The sequence below is a fragment of the Salmo trutta genome, chromosome 14, assembly GCF_901001165.1.
Source record: "Salmo trutta chromosome 14, fSalTru1.1, whole genome shotgun sequence".
Taxonomy (NCBI): domain Eukaryota; kingdom Metazoa; phylum Chordata; class Actinopteri; order Salmoniformes; family Salmonidae; genus Salmo; species Salmo trutta.
This window is the reverse complement of record NC_042970.1, coordinates 36,721,171-36,742,652: the sequence shown is the minus strand read 5'-3', so window position 1 is coordinate 36,742,652 and position 21,482 is coordinate 36,721,171. Positions and strand designations below refer to the sequence as shown.

The 21,482-nt window shown below is 42.6% G+C and overlaps 1 protein-coding gene across 1 annotated transcript; it reads right to left on the bottom strand.

Moving 5' to 3' along the window:
- Positions 1 to 1,621: 1,621 nt before the first annotated feature.
- On the bottom strand, positions 1,622 to 11,229 carry LOC115207954 (25-hydroxyvitamin D-1 alpha hydroxylase, mitochondrial-like). Its single transcript, XM_029775598.1, has 9 exons — positions 8,961 to 11,229; positions 6,523 to 6,713; positions 5,447 to 5,643; positions 4,724 to 4,924; positions 3,562 to 3,725; positions 3,095 to 3,261; positions 2,854 to 2,935; positions 2,494 to 2,691; positions 1,622 to 2,308 (listed from the first exon to the last, which is right to left on the bottom strand). Exons 1-9 carry the CDS (start codon positions 9,186 to 9,188, stop codon positions 2,189 to 2,191), a joined length of 1,548 nt encoding a protein of 515 aa, XP_029631458.1. The 5' UTR covers positions 9,189 to 11,229; the 3' UTR covers positions 1,622 to 2,188.
- Positions 11,230 to 21,482: the final 10,253 nt, after the last annotated feature.

The window sequence follows — 21,482 nt, the reverse complement described above, 5'->3', positions numbered from 1 at the left end:
TTTGTCTAAGCTAAGGAATGACTTACAACTGTTCTGGTTATGAACAGAACAATACATTACCAACACAGCTGTAAACATAAGTTGCATTTTCTAGTATAATACAGTACCAGTCAAAAGTTTGGACACACTTACTCTATTCAATGGTTTTTCTTTATTTTTGTACTATTTTCTAAATTGTAGAATAATAGTGAAGACATAAAAACAATGAAATTACACACATGGAATCATGTAGTAACCAAAAAAGTGTTAATCAAATCAAAATATATTTTATATTTGAGATTCTTCAAAGTAGCCACCTTTTGCCTTGATGACAGCTTTGCACACTCTTGGCATTCTCTCAATCAGCTTCATCTTGAATGCTTTTCCAACAGTCTTGAAGAAGTTCTCACATATGCTGAGCACTTGTTGGCTGCTTTTCCTTCACTCTGTGGTCCAACTCATCCCAAACCATCTCAATTGGGTTGAGTTCGGGTGATTGTGGAGACCAGGTCATCTGATGAAGCACTCCATCACTCGCCTTCTTGGTCAAATAGCCCTTACACAGCCTGGAGGTGTGTTAGGTCATTGTCCTGTTGAAAAAGAAGTGATCGTCCCACTAAGCGCAAACCAGATGGGATGGCGTATTGCTGCAGAATGCTGTGGTAGCCATGCTGGTTAAGTGTGCCTTGAATTCTAAATAAATCACTGACAGTGTCACCAGCAAAGCACCCCCACACCATATCACCACCTCCTCCATGCTTCACGGTGGGAAACACGCATGCCGAGATTATCCGTTCACCTTCTCTGCATCTCACAAAGACAAGGCGGTTGGAACCAAAAATCTCAAATTTGGACTGTTCAGACCAAAGGACAGATTTACACCGCTCTAATGTCCATTGCTCGTGTTTCTTGGCCTAAGCAAGTCTTTTCTTCTTATTGGTGTCCTTTAGTAGTGGTTTCTTTGTAGCAATTCGACCATGAAGACCTGACTCACGCAGTCTCCTCTGAACAGTTGAGGTTGAGATGTGTCTGTTACTTGAACTCTGAAGCATTTATTTGGGCTGCAATTTCTGAGGCTCGTAACTCTAATGAACTTATCCTCTGCAGCAGAGGTAACTCTGGGTCTTCCTTTCCTGTGGTGGTCCTCATGAGAGCCAGTTTCATCATTGGCTGCACTTGTAGAAACTTTCAAAGTTCTTGACATGTTCCGGATTGACTGACCTTCATGTCTTAAAGTAATGATGGACTGTCGTTTCTCTTTGCTTATTTGAGCTAGTATGGACTTGGTATTTTACCAAATAGAGCTATCTTGTGTATAGCACCCCTACCTTGTCACAACCCAATTGATTGGATCATGCGCATTAAAATAAATTCCACAAATTAACTTTTAACAAGACACACCTGTTAATTGAAATGAATTCCAGGTGACTACCTCATGAAGCTGGTTCAGAGAATGCCAAGAGTGTGCAAAGCTGTTATCAAGGCAAAGGGTGGCTACTTTGAAGAATCTCAAATATATAATATATTTTGGTTACTACATGATTCCATGTGTTATTTCGTAGTGTTGATGTCTTCACTATTATTCTACAATGTAGAAAATAGTAAAACATTTTTTTTACAAAAATACTCTTGAATGAGTAGGTGTGTCCAAATGTTTTACTGGTACTGTACACAAATAGGCCTATAATAAATGAATATTGAAGATTGTCTAAAGGGGTGATTGTGGTTTTTGTGGACTGACCATTACATGCTATGATCAAGATGCATACTTACAACTGAATTTAATAAAATCTGTAAAATTGCAATTCATGTCTAGTTAGGTGAGAGGAACATAATTTAGATATCAGAGATTCCACTGGTAATATCATTGGCTACTGGTAGTATCATTGGCTACAATCTAAACCACAAGTAAGTATAAGTGATATTGCATTCATGACCATTATTGAATAAAGCACTAAGTTTAAGTGGTGCAAGGGTAATCAACCTGGTATTGCGATGGAAAATCACTTGTCATTAAAGTACTAAGCCCAAACCATCTGGGCTTGAGTTCTGAGGGTCTGAGGGCCTGGTCTGTAGGTTGAGGCCTGCAGGGTTTCAGCTTCAGTTGGGCCCTCTTTCTTCCCCAGTGCTCCCATCTGTCTCACTCTGAGAGACTGGGATTGTCAGTCACTGTCAAATGCACATAGCTAGTGTTCAGCACGTCATTGGCTCATCTCTCGATGAACTGCAGGTTGATCTCGCTCTCTGGCACCAGCAGTGTCCGGGTCATGGGTTTGACTGCTGCACCACTGCCTTCTGGATCGGGCTTCACATCAAACTGCATCAGAATCTGAGGGGCCCAGGAGAGGGGTTGAAAATGAGAGGGCGCCCCTCACATGTACAGTACTTGGAAGAATGGAAGTCCACTATGAGGATAAATGTACTGGGACTCAAAACGCTATGGAAATGATATGTCATTTCCAGAGAACCTCACTGCCAAAGCCTAGCTGTAAAAGTGACCAAAGATCTACTCACTCGTGCCAGTGCCAGGTAGACCTCCAGCTCTGCGATGCGGCGGCCGATGCAGCTGCGTTTGCCCACGCCAAAGGGCACTGAGGCGTAAGGGTGGTGGCCTTTGTACCGGTTCAGCCAGCGATGGGGCTGGAATGTATCCGGGTTCGGGAAAAATGCTGCATTCCGGGATGTGGCGAAGTGGCAGAGGGTGATCAGAGTCTGGATAGGATAGAATTGTGACATACTGTTGGTAGGAATCAGTTAAAAAACCTTGGTAAAATCCTTCCATTACATATGTTAGCCTTCTTCCCACCTTAATATTACATCAGATTTTTCCAAAAATTTGGACAAAGAAGCACTCAACATCACGTCAACACTTACGTTTTTGGGGAGGAGGTAGTCTCCGACCTGGATATCTTTGTCAGCAATGACCCTGGCATTGGCCGCAATAACAGGATAAAGTCTGGAGAAGCCAAAACATAACAATGTCGGTGTGACTGATCAGTCTAATGATTGATCGATTGGTTGTAGTTGATTGAATCAGGGTACATAGTTCATTCAAATTGGTAGTGGATGAAATGAGCTCCCCTTAATTATATAATGAGGAGCTATGAGCACTTACCTGAGCACCTCCTTCACCACAGCCCTCATGAGGGGCATGCGAGCCACGTCTACAGCCCCAGGCACCCTCCGACCCCCCATCACGGCCAGTACCTCCTCCCTCAGCGAGGCCTGCACCTCGGGGTGCCGAGATAGTTCGTACAAGGACCAGGACATGGTGCTGGAGATCTGAACATACACAGGACACAACAGGTCAGTACGACAGAAAGATCGTTCACCATAAAGTCACTAGCAGTGGATGGAGAGGATAGTGAGCTCCTTACAGCTTAAGAAGAGCTAGTATGCTGTGATTTACTCAATGATATAGTATACTTTTGACTAGGAGTGAGAGGAAATGGAGATGTATGACTATTGGATATTTTATAAACTAATAGTAAAGAGCAGGCTCAAAGATGGAGCGATTAGGACAGAGAAGACGACGAGGAGGGAGAGATGCAAGAGGAAGAAGACATGAGAGATTTTCTTCACCGTGTCCACTCCAGCCAGAAGCATCTCAGTGACGTTGCTGTACACCGTCTTCATGGGCAGCCCTGTGCGGGCCAGGAAGTAGGTCAGATATCGACCCTCCACCTTCTCTCCCCGCGCCACCTTCTCCGCTTCCTCCTTCAGACGCTGGTCAATGTGACCTTTAGCTGCAAGGAGAGAGATCAGGGGTCAGATCAGAGTAAAAAATCTCAGATCTGGGTTCAAATACAATTTTAAATACTTTCAGCGTTTGCTTTAGCCTAACAAATGCCAGATGGGCGGGGCTTGCATTGTTTCCATAGCACCAATCATCAATCAATTCCAGCTGAAGTATTTCAAATAGTTAATGAACCCAGGTCTGAAGGAGCTCTAGTCCAACTAAGGGAATCTGTACAGCTTGGAAAATAAAAAAATAGACCTCTGGGAAAGCTTACTACAGGGATTACAGGTGATGAATGGAAGGCAGCCGCACACACTATGGGTCCTATTGAATGGGAACGATTTATAGCAAGTTACTAGAAATCAATCCGTTGAGGGTAACTAACCACTGGGTGTTACGCTCGTCGTTTGAATGAGGAGACCAAGGTGCAGCGTGGTAAGCGTACATCTTTCTTTATTAGATGAACACCAACAAAACAACAAAATACAAAACCGAACGTAACGTTCTGCAGGGCTAGACAGCACAATGCAAAAACAAGATCCCACAATCTCAGAAAAAGGGCTGCCTAAGTATGATCCCCAATCAGAGACAACGATAAACAGCTGCCTCTGATTGGGAACCATACTAGGCCAACAAAGAAATATAAACATAGATTTGCCCACCCAAGTCACAGCCTGACCTAACCAAATAGAGAATAAAATAGACACTCTAAGGTCAGGGCGTGACACTGGGGGCATCTAATAATCATAAGTAGGTCAGTGGGGTTAAATAGATCTAATGTAAGAGGTGACGTACTAAAAAGTTGACAGAATTAAACCAAGGTGGAGCAATTTTATTTGTCACATGCTTCGTAAACAACAGTTGTAGACTAACAGTGACATGCTTACTTATGGACCCTTCCCAACAATGCAGAGAGGAAAAAATGTATAATAGAAAGATAATAACACAAGGAATAAATACACAATATGTAACAATAGTATGAGGCTATCAAAGATGGCAGCTCACCGAATTGGAAAATGTAGTCCCAGCATTGGCAGAAAGTGTCCCAGGGCATGGGGAACAGCTTGTGTAACCAGGCGGGCATAGCCATGGTGAGGAGTGTCATGACAAACATGGTGTTAATGGACTGGATGAAACACTCTGTCTCTGTGGGAACCACAGGGTCTAGGCAACCAATCTTGGACTCGAACAAGACTGAGGAGATCCCTGCAGAGAGGAAGACAGGCACAGGTCAAGGGTGAGAAGGGTTTGAAGGGCTTTCCGGAAGGGCTTTGTTTGTTTTCCCTCTGTAATACAGATACAATCAAGCCTATTATAGACTTGTCAGAGTACCCTATCCTACCATACACAAGTAAGTGGTGGTATGGTCCCGTGTGGTGGTAAGGTCCCGTGTGGCTCAGTTGGTAGAGCATGGTGTTTGCAACGCCAGGGTTGTGGGTTCGATTCCCACGGGGGACCAGTACGGAGAATAAATGTATGAAATGTATGCATTCACTACTGTAAGTTGCTCTGGATAAGAGTGTCTGCTGAATGACTAAAATGTAAATGTAAATGGACTAAACTAGAAGCCCACAATGCTAATTGACATTGATACAATAAAGTTGCTTCCTGATCTTGTATCTTATTACGGGACTGATCTCAGATAACCTCACACCTGACCTCGGATGCTGAACTCATATGCCACCATATAAAAACAAAGAGAACAGGTCGAGTGCAAATAGGTCTTACCTTCGAGGCCGAAGCGGTAGAACTCACTGCTGATGTTCGGGACGAGACCGCAGGGGTCCTGGCGCCTGCTGAGGCGGAGCTTAGCAATGAGGTCATCAACAACGGCATTTAGAGTGGTGTCGTAGGCCTCCACCGCCTTTGGATGTAGCATGTGCTTCCCCAGGAGACTCCGCACCGCCTGCCACTCCTCCCCTTCACTGAAGAGAGTAAAGGTTAGCTTTGCAAAATTCCTGGAACTTTCAAAAAATTCCATGGCTTTCCTGAAAATTCCTGTAATAAAGAGGGAATAAGCAGGAAATCCGGAATCCTCCAACCAGGTTTTTTGGAAAAACAGGGAACGTATTTAAAGTTCCCAGCGATTTGCAACCCTAAGTACGGTAAACAGAAAATAATGTCATCAATGAGTTTGCACAGCAAACATCCAATAGTTTACATGTTTTATACAGGCTGAACCAACTGTAACTGTAGGCTTCTTGATTGAACTGTAATTGAACTGTGAGCATTTTCATATTCCTGCTCATTAGGTTATAACCCATAGGTAATAATAGATCATAGGCTGACATCTGTCTCTTTCCTGACTCTCTGTCTGTGTCTGTCTGCCTTCTAGACCAATTAGTCCTTTGTCTTAAAAGGATACTTCATGATTTTGGCAAACTCATGGATACCATTTGTATGTCTCTGCATCCAGTATGAAGGAAGTTTGAGGTAGTTTCGCTAGCCAATGCTAACTTGTGTTAGCACAATGACTGGAAGTCTATGGTAACTGCATGCTAGTTAATACCATAGACTTCCATTCATTGCCCTAAACACTAGTTAGCAAATGTGCTAATGCAAGTTAGCAACTTCCTTCAAACTGCACACAGAGACATGGTATCCACGAGTTCATCAGACTCTAGGGAAGTAGATAAAGGGCTTCATTGCCAAAATCCTGAAGTATCCCTTTAAGTCTTTGTTTCATCTCTGTTAATCTTTCCTGCTTCCTGTCAACAGCACATGAACCTGATGTCAGAACAGCTTAGATTAGCATGACAAGCATGGGAGGGGAGACAGCAGAGGAGGAGAGTAATGGTACCCACGCTGTGAGCAGTCCGTAGCCATGACCTCGTTGTTTCCTGTAGTCCTTCCAGGAGGAGAGGTCAGAGCGGATGGGGGTCTTGCCCTCCTGCCTCAGCACTTGCTCAATCAGGGCTGGCTCTGCCACGTGCACCGTCAGGATGGGGCCGAAGCTGGTCTTCCACATCGGCCCATAGCGCTTCACACCCTCAAGCTGGGAGAAGACAACACATTAGTACACAACGCATATAGATGGTATGATTCACTGGAGATGGAACCATCCATAGAATTAGAAATAATCTATTTCTATGGACGTAGCATCAACATGTTGTGAGCAGACCTAGCTACTGTTCTATGACTGTACGTACATGACTGTACATACATACCCCAACCAGAAGCCATGGATTACAGGCAACATCCACACTGAGCTAAAGGGTAGAGCTGCCACTTTCAAGGAGCAGGACTCTAACCCGGAAGCATATAAGGAATCCCACTATGCCCTCCGACGAACCATCAAACAGGCAAAGCGTCAATACAGGATAAAGATTGAATCGTACTACACCAGCTCCGATGCTCGTCAGATGTGGCAGGGCTTGCAAACTATTACAGACTACTACACCTCCCTCTGCAACTGGATCCTGGACTTCCTGATGGGCCGCCCCCCAGGTGGTAAGGGTAGGCATCAACACATCCGCCACACTGATCATCAACACGGGGACCCCTCAGGGGTGCGTGTGCTCAGTCCCCTCCTGTACTCCCTGTTCACACATGACTGCATGGCCAGGCACGACTCCAACACCATCATTAAGTTCGCAGGTGGCACAACAGTGGTTGGCCTGATCACAGACAACGATGAGACTGCCTATAAGGAGGTCAGAGACCTGGCCGTGTGGTGTCAGGACAACAACCTCTCCCTCAACGTGATCAAGAGAAATAAGATGATTGTGGACCACAGAAAAAGGAGGACCGAGCACGACCCCATTCTCATCGACGGGGCTGTAGTGGAGCAGGTTGAGAGCTTCAAGTTCCTTGGTGTCCACATCACTAACAAACTATCATGTTCCAAACACACCAAGACAGTCGTGAAGAGGGCATGAAAAAGATTGACTGAAAAAATTTGGCATGGGTCCTCAGATCCTCAAAAAGTTCTACAGCTGCACCATCGAGAGCATCCTGACTGGTTGCATCACTGCCTGGTATGGCAACTGCTCGGCCTTCGCCTGCAAGGCACTACAGAGGGTAGTGCGTACGGCCCAGTACATCACTGGGGCCAAGCTTCCTGCCATCCAGGACCTCTATACCAGGTGGTGTCAGAGGAAGGCCCCTAAAAAAAGACTCCAGCCACCCTAGTCATAGACTGTTCTCTACCGCACGGCAAGCGGTACCAGAGCGCAAAGTCTAGGTCCAAAAGCCTTCTTAACAGCTTCTACCCCAAGCCATAAGAATCCTGAACAGCTAATCACATGGTTACCCAGACTATTTGCATTGCTCCCCCCCCCCCTTTTATGCTGCTGCTGCTACTCTCTGTTTATTATCTATGCATAGTCACTTTAACTCTACCTACATGTACATATTACCTCAATTACCCCAATTACCTCGACTAACTGGTGCCCCCACACATTTACTCTGTACCGGTACCCCCTGTATATAGCCTTGCTATTGTTATTTTACTGCTGCTCTTTCATTATTTTTTACTTTTTTATTTTTTACTTATCTATTTTTTTTACTTAACACGTGTTTTTCTTAAAACTGCATTGTTGGATAAGGGCCTGTAAGTAAGCATTTCACTAAGGTCTAAACCTGTTGTATTCGGCCCATGTTTTAAATACAATTTCATTTGATTTAAAGCTGCTTGATGTAAAGTGTATAGACAAAATCTGTACAAAAAATGTCAAAGCTTTGGGAGCGCCCGTCAAGCTGTGATAGAAAGCTTGCCTTCTTGCTCCTTGTGCTCCCATCTACACCTATGAGGCAGCAGGTAAACAGAAAAGTGCCCTAGTGGCCTAAGGCACTTTCCTGCTCAATGCCCTATCAGTGTAAGAGAACTGATGTATGTATCCCATTTATCTAACATAGTCTATGCATATGCAACTGCATGTCTGGTGCATTTAGGTCATCACAGTATAGCTTATGTTGGCCCTCTCATTGCTTTTTAAATGCTGGGCAATTACATTACACACTGGTGGTTAAGTTGTACAGTAGCCTACATGTAAGGAGAGGCTGTGACAGAGTGTCTGCCCTACAGCACCACGCCACACCCAACAGCAATGTCATAACCTATCTATTACAAGACAATGTGTGATGACCAGTTTAATCTGCCAATGAAACATTCGTTATGGTATTGCTGTTTATCAGACATTATGAAACACTAATTCCATACATTCACGCGCCTATCTTGCTTTAATATAAAGAAAGTCGTGACTAAAAAGAAAAAAATTAACAAGTCATGAAAATAATTTACCTGCAGCTCGTGGAGGCGGGACAGTCCCCGTTTGGCGAAGAGGTCCCAGGCAAATTTGGCGACGGTGGGTCCCGGCATTTCCTCCAGGGTTTTCACCCTGTGCGCCGCCTCTGCCTTCTTCCGGCCAACTGAGCTCTCAGCCCAATTCTCCATCCACTTGATCAGCGGGGTCATACTGCGACCAGACACTTTGAGGGCTTGCTGCAGCATCCTTTTTGCTATGTTCATGTACTGGTAGGGAAACAAATGCAAGTCTATCGGGTGTCGGTGCTCATCTTGCACCAAGGCACCAAGACACTATTTATATCGCTCGACCCATGTCGGACTGGGACCTGCGCGACATAGAGTTGTTAAGTTTCTCATTGGGGGCCAATTAAAGCGAATCCTGGCGTCGACCCCACCCAATGGCAAGGTTTTGGACGCAGTAGGCGTGGACTATTTGGAAGGTGTGTCCAGATCGCAGAAGTCAGACTAGCGCACACATGGAAGGTAAATAATACTTTTTTCTGTATTTTTCTCTAACACCGATGGAGGCTGCCTAGAAACAATTTTCGGGCTAGGCCATTAGGAGGAAATTAATAACAAACAGATAATGCATGATAAAATCCGTTTCCATAAATACAGCCTGGTCTCATACACTTGAAGTAATATAGTAAACGTGATTCCGGGACAATCAAATTAGTATGCTATATTATGTTTGGTATGGTTACATAAGACAGAAGGTGACTTAAGGTAAAAACGAAAGGAGAGTGGTTGATTGGGATGGATGGATGGATGAATAGGTGGGCGTATAACGTGAATGTCTAGCAACCCAAGGGTTGTATGTTTGAATCTCATCATGGACAACCTTAGCATTTGAGCAACTTTTCAGCAACTTACAACTTTTTAGCAATTTTGCAACTACTTAGCATGTTAGCTAACCATGACCTTAACCCTTTTAGCTAACCCTTCCCCTAACCTTAACCCTTTAACCTAACTCCTAACCTTAACATTAGCCACAACAAATTGGATTTTGTAACAGATTGTACATTTAGCAAATTTGTAACATTGTGCTGGACCACAAGAAGAGTAGCTGCTGTAATTTGTTACAAATCATACGAAATGGATGATGGACATCCACAAATTAATACATACCATATGAAACGTAACGTCATACTAATTGGTGTTTTTTCTCTAATTTATGTACAGAATAATACAACATTCTCTGAGACCAGGTTGCAGCGGGTGTAGTCTACCATTTCAATGTATTCTACTCCTATTCTATTATGTTAATCTGGTGTGGATAAGTAATTCTACACTTGCATGAGTATGAAACAAACATGCAATATCAAAATCACATGTCAGGCCGTTTACTAAAGAATATTCGGGTATTCTATAAGGGATATGCTTTGTTTCAATGGGGTTAATGTATTGTATTTCAGTGACTAGAAAAACCCATGACAAATTTTATAAAACGATTGATCCTGACATTTTAGAATGCATTTCCCAGTCCTGTAGGTGTCGAGCAATACGTCTATCCAATTATTGGCGTCTGAATTCAAGGATTCGCTAAAACTGCGAATTATTTGCTCATAAAGGGTCTACCGAGAATGTATTGCAATAGACTACGTGGATTAGGCTACTTGCTGACTCGGGGATTTCCTGTTGGGGCTCGCCTCCGCCATTGCGCGAGCACGAGAGAGAAAATCCTGACCCGCTTTCACTGAAGTGGATGCGTGCCAAGACGCAATGTGTGCGCCTCGCACCATGAAGTAATAGTGATTATAGGCCTACTTGGAATCTGGTTTGACGTTTGCTCTTATGCTTCTATAGTTCAAGCCAGAAAGCCCTTTCCCCGATGCCATTTTCAGAGAATGATCGAACACTGAAATACCTACGACGCTAACCAAATACAGACACAGATTTGGTCCGCCTTCTTTAGATACTTTTTGTGGCCAATTTGCATGCCCACGCGGCCAGTCAGTGGGAAATCATTAGATATCCTTGGGAAATTCTTCTTCTAGTAATTTACCTTCTAGTTCCCCAAATTCTAAGATTTTTTTAAACGTTTTTATTTTATTATATCTATTTTAATTGTTCTGCATAAGACTATAAAAACGTGATCGTATATAAATGTAAGCATGGTTTGAAATTATTATATTTTAGTAAAATATAGTATTTGTTTGGGCTTCTTGAGGTCAATTTGCAGTCTACAAGGTATTTGCAGTTCTGTTCCGACCCCCTGACCATCCGCTCAAGAAAAAGTAGGACCGCGGCTGAATCTACACTACATGACCAAAAATATGTGGGAACCTGCTCATCGAACATCTCATTCCAAAATCATGGGCATTGGTCCCCCTTTTGCTGCTATAACGGCCTCCACTCTTCTAGGGAGGCTTTCCACTAGATGTTGGAACATTGCTGCAGGGACTTGCTTCCATTCAGCCACGAGCATTAGTGAGGTCGGACACTGATGTTGGGCAATTAGGCCTGGCTCGCAGTTGGCATTTCAATTCATCCCAAAGGTGTTTGATGGGGTTGAGGTCAGGGCTCTGTGCAGAACAGTAAAGTTCTTCCACATCAAAAAACAGCCCTAGACCATTATTCCTCATGCACCAAACTTTACAGTTGACATTATGCATTCGGGCATGTAGCGTTCTCCTGGCGTCCGCCAAACCCAGATTCATCCGTCGGACTGCCAGATGGTGAAGCGTGATTCATCACTCCAGAGAACGCGTTTCCACTACTCCAGAGTCCAATGGCGGCGAGCTTTGCACCACTCCAGCCGACACTTGGCATTGATGTTGCTTCCAGAGGCAGTTTGGAACTCGGTAGTGAGTGTTGCAACTGAAGACAGACGATTTTTACTTGCTTAAGCACTCACGGCCCCGTTCTGTGAGCTTGTGTGGCCTACCACTTCGTGGCTGAGCTGTTGTTGCTCATAGACGTTTCCACTTCACAATAAGAACGCTTACAGTTTACCGGGGCAGCTCTAGCAGGGCAGAAATTTGATGAACTGACTTGTTGGAAAGGTGGCATCCTATGATGGTGCCACGTTGAAAGTCACTGAGCTCTTCAGTAAGGCCATTCTACTGCCAATGTTTGTCTATGGAGATTGCATGGCTGTGTGCTCAATTTTATGCACCTGTCAGCAATGGGTGTGGCTGAAATAGCTGAATCCACTTATTTGAAGGGGTGTAAAAGAAAAATCGAAAGTAATATGGACTGTCCCAGAGCCTTTAGTAGGCTATTTAGTATTTATTAGGTCCCCATTCCTTGGATCCAAACAGGATTAAAACAATTACATCACAACAAAACAACAGCCTACAATACTTCATACACACATTTTTACATTCGTACTCAATTATTATTAGAAATGTACAATACTACAATATTACAATGTGTTTGTTTGTAAAGTGCGTGTGTTAGAATGTGTGTGTGTTTGTCTCCTTTTTTATTTATTTTTTATTTTATTTATTAGGATTCCCATTAGCTGGTGCCAAGGGCAACAGCTAGTCTTACAAAAGACTTTACAATTGCCATACATTTAAAAACATTAACATGTAGTGTGTGTGCATCTGTCAGTTACACATACATGTCAGTACATACACACAACAAGTAGGTCACATGGGGGAGAGCCATTGTGCTGTGAGGCATGTCTGGTGGGGTAAGTGTGTGTTTGCTTTGTAAGTTGACTATGCAAACAATTTGGATTTCCAACACATTGTTTCTTAGAAAAAGAAGAAGTGATGCAGTCAGTCTTTCCTCAACGTTTAGCCAAGAGAGACTGGCATGCATAGCATTAATATTAGTCCTCTGATTACAATGAAGAGCAAGATGTGTGGCTCTGTTCTGGGCCAGTCGCAGTTTAACTAGGTATTTCTTTGCAGCACTTGACCATATGACTGGACAATAATCAAGATAAGATAAAACTAGAGCCTGCAAGGCTGGCTTTGTTGAGTGTGTGGTCAAAAAAGCAGAGCATCTCTTTATTACAGACCTCTCCCCATCTTTACAACCATTGAGTCTATGTTTTGACCATGACAGTTTACAATCTAAGGTAACACCAAATCATTTAATCTCCTCAACTTGTTCAACAGCCACACCATTCATTACCAGATTAAGGAGAGGTCTAGAATTTAGGGAATTATTGGATGTGGATGCGGGTACGCAGACCCACGAGCCGATGCAGCCCCTCATGATTTCAGTTTTTTGTGGCCCCCACCCCCATCAAAGTCGCCCTTCCCTGGTCAATCATTACACCAAGCAGTTTAGTGTCCTCAACTTGCTCAATTGCCACATTATTGATTACAAGATGTAGATGCGGTTTAGCGAATGATTTGGCCCAAATACAATGCTTTTATTTATTTTATATTTAGGACCAGCTTATTTGTAGCCATCGATTGTAAAACTGACTGCAGCTCTTTAAGTGTTTTCACTTGTTGTGGTAGCTGACGTATAATGTTGAATCATCAGCGTACATAGGCTTTACTCAAGGCTAGTTGTAGGTCATTAGTAATAGGCTTCCATTAAAGAACACCCTCTGTGTGACAAACAATGTAAAGCCATAACACACCTGTTTTTTTCAGCAGCAAACTATGATTGATAATGTCAAAAGCTGCACTGAAGTCTAACAAAACAGCTCCCATAATTTTCTTTATATCGATTTCTTTCAGCCAATCATCAGTCACTTTTTGGGGCCCTAAGCAAGATTTGGTTGCAATTTTACACATTTTGCCATGTGCATAGGATACCTGAGTGAGAGGGACTAACAAAATCAATGGGGACGCCTGGAGGTCAGGGCCCCTGATTACTCAGCCATGATTGCTCCAAATGTTTAGATAGCTGGCTAGACTAACTTACCTATCAATCTATAAAATGTTAGCTGACATGGGCTAATTGAGTGACTGTCAGTGATTGACATGAGGAAAACTGCTGATGCAATACCAAATTTCAATATTGCACCTTGTGTATTCCACTATTCTAACTACTCCAATTGAAGTCATACGCCCCAGTATAAGACAATTGCCCTCATATTTGAGAGACACTGGCAATTTCATAAAACAATTCAAAATTTGTAATGTTTACTTGGATATCTCTCATCGCCCTAGATGTTGTACATTAGTGTATAAAGAAAAAACATGACAAAAGACTGAAGGAATTCAAGTTATTTTTTGAACAGAGAGGGGACACAACACATTCTACAGGTTTTTTGTTGAACCTGGCAACTATCCTCCAGTACAAATATATATATATATATATATATATATGTATATATATATATATATATTACACAGTTGAAGTTTACATACACTTAGGTTGGAGTCATTAAAACTCATTTTCCTACCACTCCACACATTTCTTGTTAACAAACTACAGTTTTGGCAAGTCGGTTAGGGCATCTATTTTGTGTATGACACAAGTAATTTTTCCAACAATTGTTTACAGACAGATTATTTCACTTATAGTTCACTGTATCACAATTCCAGTGGGTCAGAAGTTTACATACACTAAGTTCACTGTGCCTTCAAACATCTTGGAAAATTCCAGAAAATGATGTCACGGCTTTAGAAGCTTCGGATAGGCTAATTGACATTGTTTGAGTCAATTGGAGGTGTACCTGTGGATGTATTTCAAAGCCTACCTTTAAACTCAGTGCCTCTTTGCTTGACATCATGGGAAAATCAAAAGAAATCAGCCAAGACCTCAGAAAAAAATTGTAGACCTCCACAAGTCTGGTTCATCCTTGGGAGCAATTTCCAAACACCTGAAGGTACCACGTTCATCTGTACAAACAATAGTACGCAAGTATAAACACCATGGGACCACACAGCCGTCATACCGCTCAGGAAAGAGACACGTTCTGTCTCCTAGAGATGAACGTACTTTGGTGCGAAAAGTGCAAATCAATCCCAGAACAACAGCAAAGGACCTTTGAAGATGCTGGAGGAAACAGGTACAAAAGTATCTATATCCACAGTAAAACGATTCCTATATTACATTTACATTTTAGTCATTTAGCAGACGCTCTTATCCAGAGCGACTTACAGTAGTGAACACATACATTTCATACAATTTCATACATATCATACATTATTTTTCTGTGCTGGCCCCCCGTGGGAATCGAACCCACAACCCTGGTGTTGCAAACACCATGCTCTACCAACTGAAAGGCCGCTCAGCAAGGAAGAAGCCACTGCTCCAAAACTGCCGTAAAAAAGCCAGACTACGGTTTGCAACTGCACATGGGGACAAAGATCGTACTTTTTGGAGAAATGTCCTCTGGTCTGATGAAACAAAAATAGAACTGTTTGGCCATAATGACCATCATTATGTTTGGAGGAAAAAGGGGGATGCTTGCAAGCCGAAGAACATCATCCCAACCGTGAAGCACGGGGTGGCAGCATCATGTTGTGGGGGTGCTTTGCTGCAGGAGGGACTGGTGCACTTCACAAAATAGATGGCATCATGAGGAAGGACAATTATGAGGATATATTTTAGCAACATCTCAAGACATCAGTCTAGAAGTTAAAGCTTGGTTGCAAATGGGTCTTCCAAATGGACAATGACCCCAAGCATACTTCCAAAGTTGTGGCAAAATGGCTTAAGGACAACAAAGTCAAGGTATTGGAGTGGCCATCACAAAGCCCTGACCTCAATCCCATAGAAAATTTGTCGGCAGAACTGAAAAAGCGTGTGTGAGCAGGGAGGCCTACAAACCTGACTCAGCTACACCAGCTCTGTCAGGAGGAATATGCCAAAATTCATCCAACTTATTTTGGGAAGCTTGTGGAAGGCTACCCAAAATATTTGACCCAAGTTAAACAATTTAAAGGCAATGCTACCAAATACTAATTGAGTGTATGTAAACTTCTGACCCACTGGGAATGTGATGAAAGAAATAAAAGCTGAAATAAGTCATTCTCTCTATTATTCTGACATTTCACATTCTTAAAATAAAGTGGTGATCCTTACTGACCTAAGACAGGGAATTTTTACTAGAACTAAATGTCAGGAATTGTGAATAACTGAGTTTAAATGTATTTAGCTAAGGTGTATGTAAAATTCAGACTTCAACTGTATGTATATATATTGTTACTATTTGAGACTATTTACAAAATCATAGTGTGGCTATGGGCTGCATTTGACCTCCTGACCATGCATGTCTATTTATGGGTTATCTGGAAGACAAGTTTATTTGGCACGAAAACCCGTTCTCCCAACATATACTTACAGTGCATTTGGAAAGTATTCACACCCCTTCATTTTTCCCACATTTCCATTAAGTTACAGCCTTATTCTAAAATTGATTAAATAAAATAAAAAATCTACACGCAATACCCCATAATGACAAAGCGAAAACAGGTTTTTAGAAATCCACATGTGGCAAATTCAATTGATTGGACGTGATTTGGAAAGGAACACACCTGTCTATATAAAAGTCCCACAGTTGACAGTGCATGTCAGAGCAAAAACCAAGCCATGAGGTCGAAGGAATTATCTGTAGAGCTCCGAGACAGAATTGTGTCGAGGCACAGATCTGGAGAAGGGTAACAAAACATTTCTGCAGCGTTGAAGGTCCCCAAGAACACAGTGGAACCACCAAGACTCTTCTTAGAGCTGTCAACCAGGCCAAACTGAGCAATTGGGGGAGAAGGGCCTTGGTCAGGGAGGTGACCAAGAATCCGATGGTCAGTCTGACAGAGCGCCAGAGTTCCTCTGTGGAGATGGGAGAACCTTCCAGAAGGACAATCATCTTTGCAGCACTCCACCAAATCAGGCCTTTATGGTAGAGTGGCCAGACAGAAGCCACTCCTCCAAACTCCAAGCGGGGGAGTGGCTTCTGCCTACTCCTCCAAGTGGGCTGACACTTATGTCCCCCCGAAAATAAATGGTGGACGACTGGACGAGGTGACCGGTTTCTACCCCTGCCGTAGTTGTTCAGTATGTAAGGTCTCCTGTAAAAAAGTGAGTGAATTCTGTAGCTCTGCCACTGGTAAACAATACACTACCAAACAGTTCCTCACATGCAGCTCTTCTAACATCATATACTGTACCTTATCTCTTGTCCATGCAATACGTGGGTGGGTAAAACCAGTAGACCGATAAGAACACACATTCTAGAACACGAGCACTGGAAGGAGAAATGACCCTAAATCCCTAATTGCACGTCATTTCTCAGAGGCCGGTCACCCCATCTCCTACATACATTTTACATTTTAGTCATTTAGCAGACGCTCTTATCCAGAGCGACTTACAGTAGTGAATGCATACATTTCATGCATTTTTTTGTATGTCCTTCAGTGCAATTTAAAAATGAAAAGTAGAATACAAATATAGGACAAAACACACATCACGACAAGAGAGAGACCACAACGATACATAAAGGGAGACCTAAGACAACACAGCATAGTAGCAACACAACATGACAACAACATGGCAGCAGCACAACATGGTAGCAGGACAAAACATGGCACAAACATTATTGGGCACAGACAACAGCACAAAGGGCAAGAAGGTAGAGACAACAATACATCACAAGAAGGAGCCACAACTGTCAGTAAGAGTGTCCATGATTGAGTCTTTGAATAAAACTGTCCACTTTGACTGTTTTTTGCAGCTCGTTCCAGTCGTTAGTTGCAGCAAACTGAAAACAGGAGCGACCCAGGGATGTGTGTGCTTTGAGGACCTTTAACAGAATGCGACTGGCGGAACGGGTGTTGTATGTGGAGGATTAGGGCTGCAGTAGGTATCTCAGATGGGGGAGTGAGGCCTACGAGGGTTTTGTAAATAAGCATCAACCAGTGGATCTTGCCACGGGTATACAGAGATGAGTATAGAGCGCAGTGACGTGTCCTATAAGGAGCATTGGTGGCAAATCTGATGGCCGAATGGTAAAGAACATCAAGCCGCTCGAGAACACCCTTACCTGCCGATCTATAAATTACGTCTCCTTAATGCAGTATGGTAGGATGGTCATCTGAATCAGGGTTAGTTTGGCAGCTGGGGTGAGAGAGGAGCGATTTACAATAGAGGAAACCAAGTCTAGATTTCTCTAAATAAAGGGGCCAATGTGTGACCTCAGGGTCAGAATTTCTAAATGGTTTGATATACATTTAAATATTATTTTCTTGCAGCTTCCCATGTGTAGTTTTTTTTAAAAACATTTTTAAATGTAACCTTAATTTAACTTGGCAAGTCAATTAAGAACAAATTCTTATTTACAATGACAACTACCTCGGTCAGACCCAGACGACGCTGTGCCAATTGTGCGCTGCCCTATGGGACTCCCAATCACGGCCGGATGTGATACAGAAATAAAAGTCTAGGCATGCACAATGAGACCATAACTCCTCCTAGCAATAACAAAACATCTACATGTCATTCAAATTGTCACATGAAACATGGATACCACATGTTTATTTGTCATGCCTAGTAGCCAAGTCTATTTGCGCTTTAGTCAATTTCCCTATCATTTAGCCATGCTAAGCATTCCTGAAGAATGAAAAATATACAGCATTTCTATACATTTGTTTAAATAGTTGATATAATACAATGGGTTCTGTCAAGAACATCATTGACAATAATGAAATTCATATAAATCAGGAAACTCTTCGAGCATTGTGTTTGTGTGTGTTACACTGTATACCCTATTTTAATTTACAGCATGTTCTCTGGCTTTATGACATGATTAGATCTCTTTATCACCAATACCATCAATACTCATCCAGCACACTGTGTGTGTGTGTGTGTGTGTGTGTGTGTGTGTGTGTGTGTGTGTGTGTGTGTGTGAGAGATGCTGTTATTCATCTGGTCACTGTCATCTGGTACTTCTGTTTTTTTCAATGTCCTCACTGGGAATGAAGAACATGGTACAGAGGTAATGGGTACAGGTATCTGGAGATCCTTCCTTTGTTAGATTGTCTGTGCTGTAGTTGTAGAGCTCCTTCGCATTTCTGATCAGGGCTCGGCCAACCTTCACTGCTGTGGTTTCATGCCTCTCGATTACTGCACTTTCCCCATCACTGGCACCTTTACCATGTGTGGAGACAGAATTGTGTATAGGGCAACCAAAATCAAACACAGCATAACAAACATCAGATATAGGTCCTTTTGATGTGTAATGTGCCCACAGCCATCAGAGTATTTGTAGATCTTGTTGGGATTCAGATTTTAGTTTTTTTAGGTGATCAATAGCTACAGTTAGAAATGCATTGACAGCATTGTAGTCGTGCTTGATATCATTATACAACTGTCGTCTGTGATGGTCTTCTGGCATTTCCCACATTTGCAGAACATTACCAAGGGGTGCAGTGTAGCACTCCTCTTGGGTCCAGAAAGCCCCCTGGGCCTCTTGCTGGTACCTACAAGTGTAGTTCTTGGCAAAGTCCAGGATGCCCAATGCTGTTTGTTTCAAGGGAGGTTGGCTTTCATTTTTGCAAGTTGATTGTTTTGCCAGTCCTTGATCTTAATCTATAAAACATAGCAACTCCTATTGAGATACCAGGGTTGAGAAATTCTTGGTGCAGCCGAGCAATGGAGTGGTCAAGAAAGCTGGCTGCCTTCTGTCGTGTCTTTGGCTATGCCGGATTAAGTGATATGACATGCTATTCTATAAAATCCTTTCTCTGTAATTAATATTACCTGATTGAGCTAATCATGTAAATGTAATTAACTAGAAAGTTGGGGCATCACGAAAGAGTGTTTATAGAGCTGTTAGCTTCCGAATAAACTCTTAAAGACCTAGTAATATTTTACATCAATAGCAGTCAATATTAACCGTCACCTTATTTCAGTCTCATCTGAAAGTTGTAAATTCTTGGTTATCTTCACAAACCCTGGCTAACAAGTTGAATCAGCAATACAAAATTGGGTTAAATTATTTATTTACTAAATACCTAACTAATCACACAGAATGACATTTACACAGAATGCAAATTATGTCATACAGAAAACGTCCCTGGTGGACAGAGACGACATGACGTCTGGTTACACAAAAGACAGGGGGTTGGGTTTGAGTGAAAGAGCGGGAAGACAGAGGAACAAAGGGAGAAGCTCTGCTATCATAAATACAGTATCTTATGCATTCTAAATTACCGCCCATTTGGAAAAGGGAAATGCAATAAATATTTACTCTGAGCTGCGCTTCGGTAGGTTGGTCGTAGATGCTGGTCGTGTTGCCCAACAGAGATCTTGCTGTCCTCGGAAGAATGTCTCTGGTGGTAAATTGAATACGTTGTAGTATCTTCGTTGTGTGTTAGACTGGATACGTCGTCCGTCCTTTCCTAGCCCACGTTTACAGCTGCTGTTGCAAACTCAACGGCTAGGATATCTCACGTCTTTAGTGAATAAGAGTTCAAAGTTCATACCATTCACAACCAAAGCTCACACTGAGGTTGGCTTAGTTCTGTAGTTGACATGTTAGTCCTTTTTAACGTATGGGACCGTCGTCCTCACGTCCTCGGAACAGAAGGTTACATTTTCGTCAAGGGCTTATATAGTGGAGGGAGAGAAGGGTGTGTTTCATAGTTTACAACCCATGTCTGTTCACAGGGGCGGGCCACTGATTGAGCAGGGCTCTAACCTTAAGAAAACCCAATTCTCTCATTGGAAGCTAAAATTACATTTAATCTTTTCACAAATAGCTTCATATTCAAACATTTAAATTGCACAACAATTCCATGTGAATCTGATAACTAGAATGTGTAGACTTTCCCAGATACAGTTTATGTCGTCCTGTCATCAGTCATAATGTCTCAGATGACAACCGAACTGACATCATATTCATTAAGTACTAACGCATATTTTCAACTGGTTCTATTACCGAAATATGTTTCCTTTCCCCCCACTTGTTTGATGTTCCCAGACTCTCTATGTTTAACAAAGGCTATTCAAGAGTCCTTCAGTAGAGTCAGAGAGAGAGGGAAGGGAGAAAGGTATTTATTGGGGGGTCATAAACCTTACCCACAGGCCAACGTCATGACACTTTCCATTCTTCTTGTTCAACTTTTTCTTATCTGGCACTTTGTGAGAGACTGCTTCATAGATTTTTTCTACTGCTGAGACTGTGGATTGAGGTAATCTATATGTCGACCACATGGGCTTTTTTCAAGCTTGCCTTAAGAGTTTTCTACTGACCCCAAGTCTTGCAAACTGTATCTGTAGTTTGTATTCTTAATCATATTCAGTGAACAAGCCAAAGCTTTCCTAGTTGCAGATTGTCTGGACTTCGATTGGCTTTTGGCTACTGCTTCAACAACTGCCACATCCAACTTCCCTCTCTGTGGATCAGATGTTCTTCTGATGGAAAATGGCTGCCTTCCTCACTGAGGCCTTTTCAATGAGCTCCATTGTAGTAGTGACATAGTGACTGTACGTACATATCCCAAACAGAAGCTATGGATTACAGGCAACATCCGCATCGAGCTAAAGGCTAGAGCTGCCGCTTTCAAGGAGCGGGACACTAAATTCCGCTATGCCCTCAGATGAACCATCAAACAGGCAAAGCGTCAATGCAGGACTAAAATTTAATCCTACTACACC